Source organism: Gnatocerus cornutus, chromosome 9, assembly GCF_029298725.1.
Source record: "Gnatocerus cornutus isolate USDA-ARS CGAHR chromosome 9, icGnaCorn1.1, whole genome shotgun sequence".
Lineage (NCBI taxonomy): Eukaryota > Metazoa > Arthropoda > Insecta > Coleoptera > Tenebrionidae > Gnatocerus > Gnatocerus cornutus.
In genome coordinates this window covers 6,429,946-6,432,298 of record NC_142241.1, presented here as the reverse complement: position 1 = coordinate 6,432,298, position 2,353 = coordinate 6,429,946, and the positions used below count along the sequence as shown (strand labels likewise).

Sequence of the window (2,353 nt, the reverse complement as noted above, 5' to 3'; positions counted from 1 at the left end):
CGTTCTGTTTTTATTTCCAAGTAAAGTACGACTGTTTTCAAGCAGTTTATTGAACAAACATGGTAGCATCTCAAACCAAAAAAACCAAACAAAAAAATACACAATAATTACAAAATTCTCCATATTGCATCTTTATTTAAATTAGGTATACAATAAAGAATTGGTGATATTACAATACAAATAAACACAACTTAAATGAAATTATATGAAACTGACGGGACCAGATAAAAGTGTGTCAGGAACACTTCTCACCGGCCACCCCAATAGAACAGCGCTGACGTGTTTGGCAGAAGCTTTTAAATGCAAAGTCTCCGTTAGCATTCAATATAGAATTTCATATACATTTGCTCAATGTGAGCAATAATATTGAACAAACATGCAGAGGCATGACTAAATCTAAATAATAAACAAGCTATTTCATGATGGCGTTGATTAGTAAGTCTGACAAGCTAAGGTAACAAATGAGAAATAAATAAGTATAAAAAAATTAGGGGTCTCTAATATCACTATGACCTGAAAACAAAAAGATCTCTGCACGTTATGTTCTTTTGCCTAAGGAAGAACAATAATTGTTTCTTGAACGTGTTTGTTTTAAGAGGTTTACAGTGAAGAAGCTGTGAAGGTGAACATTTCGTTTAACGGAAAGACTGCAGCGGCTATACTCGAAATTGGAGGGGCAAAGCATAACCGACTACGCAGGTTAGCCATCATCCAGACTTTGAGCGAATTATCACACGGGACCTCTAACAGAGCGTTCTTATTGATGTCTTATACAAATAAATAATATCCTTACTCTAAATTCTCAATAAAAAATCCATTATCTACAATTTCATACAGTAGTTACTATGTACACCTTCCTAATCTCGCCACTGAACAAACTAATTTACGTCCTCGGAGCTATTTTAGGCGACGAAACTAAAAAAATAACTTAGGCCTAAATTCGGAACAAAATTCGTTGATTTTTAAATAAATAAAAATAACCTCGTCGACGTAAATTAGTTTAGTTAGAGCGTCCCTTTCCGACACAAGTTAGAACGAAACCTCGATATACAATTGGTCCTGTCCTGCAACTACCACTATTCTTTTCACATTTTCCCTTATTTCTTTAAATAATTACATCAGTCTCAAGGGGCAAATCATAATGCATTTGCGACACGAGTATTTGACAATAATAACACAAGCTAAACCGTCAGCATTGACATCCATCGGGTTTAGTATTAAAGTAAAATAAATAACAATGAAACAGATTCTTGCGAGCGCGGTTTAGGAGTTATAAAAAATTATCATCATCATCATCATCATAAACAGATCACATACAATATTATGAAATCTATGATAAAACAGTCCAGCGTTTATGTCATTGAAGCTCTGATCACAGATTAACACGTGGTCACATGACTAGTGTAATGTCCAGCATTTTTAAAACAGTCTTCTTCTTTCTAACTCTATCGTAAATGACGTCTTAGACTAACCCAAATTATTGTTGTAAGGCATGAACCTAGCTTGGAAAAATGCAGGCGGCCTAAATAAGCTTATGATGATGTCACTACGAATTATCACTCTGTACATCAAACGAACACATTAATTATCCTCGCGCGACGTCCTTTAAGGATAATTAATGAGCACGATGACAATATCCTGATATTTCCTGCAATTTTTCCGCAGTTTCTCGTCGGGCGATCGTCTAGTTAGTCGACACTGTACTTATGGTAAATATATTTCTGTCAATTTTTTGTTATCCAACTATTGTATTTGACATCTTAGAAATATGAAAGTGCATTGGCAGTATCTATGTTCTACTAACTAGTGGAGTGCATGGGCACTTGAGTAGTGGAATTGACCGCCGTCAAGGGTAATGCAGAGTTCACCAATGCCGGCTGGGGAGGGGGCAGATGTGATAAGGGCTCGAAAAGTCTACTTGGACTACTACGGCCGGAACAGTCCTTTAACGTCTCTCCTATAAGGGCAGCAATCTTGTCTCGATCCTCCTGGAAATACACCACATCAAAAACTTTTCCGCTAAAGTGGGCGCTTTTGTCGTTCGTTACGTCGTTTATTCATGGTCATAAGAGATAAACCCAGTCTACCTACATTGCAAAACTTCAAACAACCCACATCGTTGGGAAATGTCATTTTGTTTGAGATTTCTAATTGTATACGTACGATAAATCATTTACAATCGTCATGACTTATCAATGAAAATTGTGCAATGCCCTTTACGTTTCGCAACAGGAAGTCTATTTATTAGTGCGCACAAATAAATTATTGTTCAATTTATAGACATGGTGTCACGGTGAGATAATAATACCCACAAAAAGTGCTGATGTTGGAAAGATCCTTCGCGAATTTGCAT

The 2,353-nt window shown here is 36.3% G+C and overlaps 1 protein-coding gene across 1 annotated transcript in view; it reads right to left on the bottom strand.

The window, feature by feature from the left end:
- Nucleotides 1–107: 107 nt before the first annotated feature.
- The window catches only part of Madm (MLF1-adaptor molecule), a 35,519-nt gene continuing 33,273 nt past the window's right edge, over nucleotides 108–2,353 (bottom strand). The window contains exon 10 of the mRNA XM_088046507.1: nucleotides 108–1,988. Coding sequence (XP_087902633.1) covers nucleotides 1,800–1,988 — 189 coding nt within the window. The 3' untranslated portion in view covers nucleotides 108–1,799. The remainder of the gene's footprint in view (nucleotides 1,989–2,353) is intronic.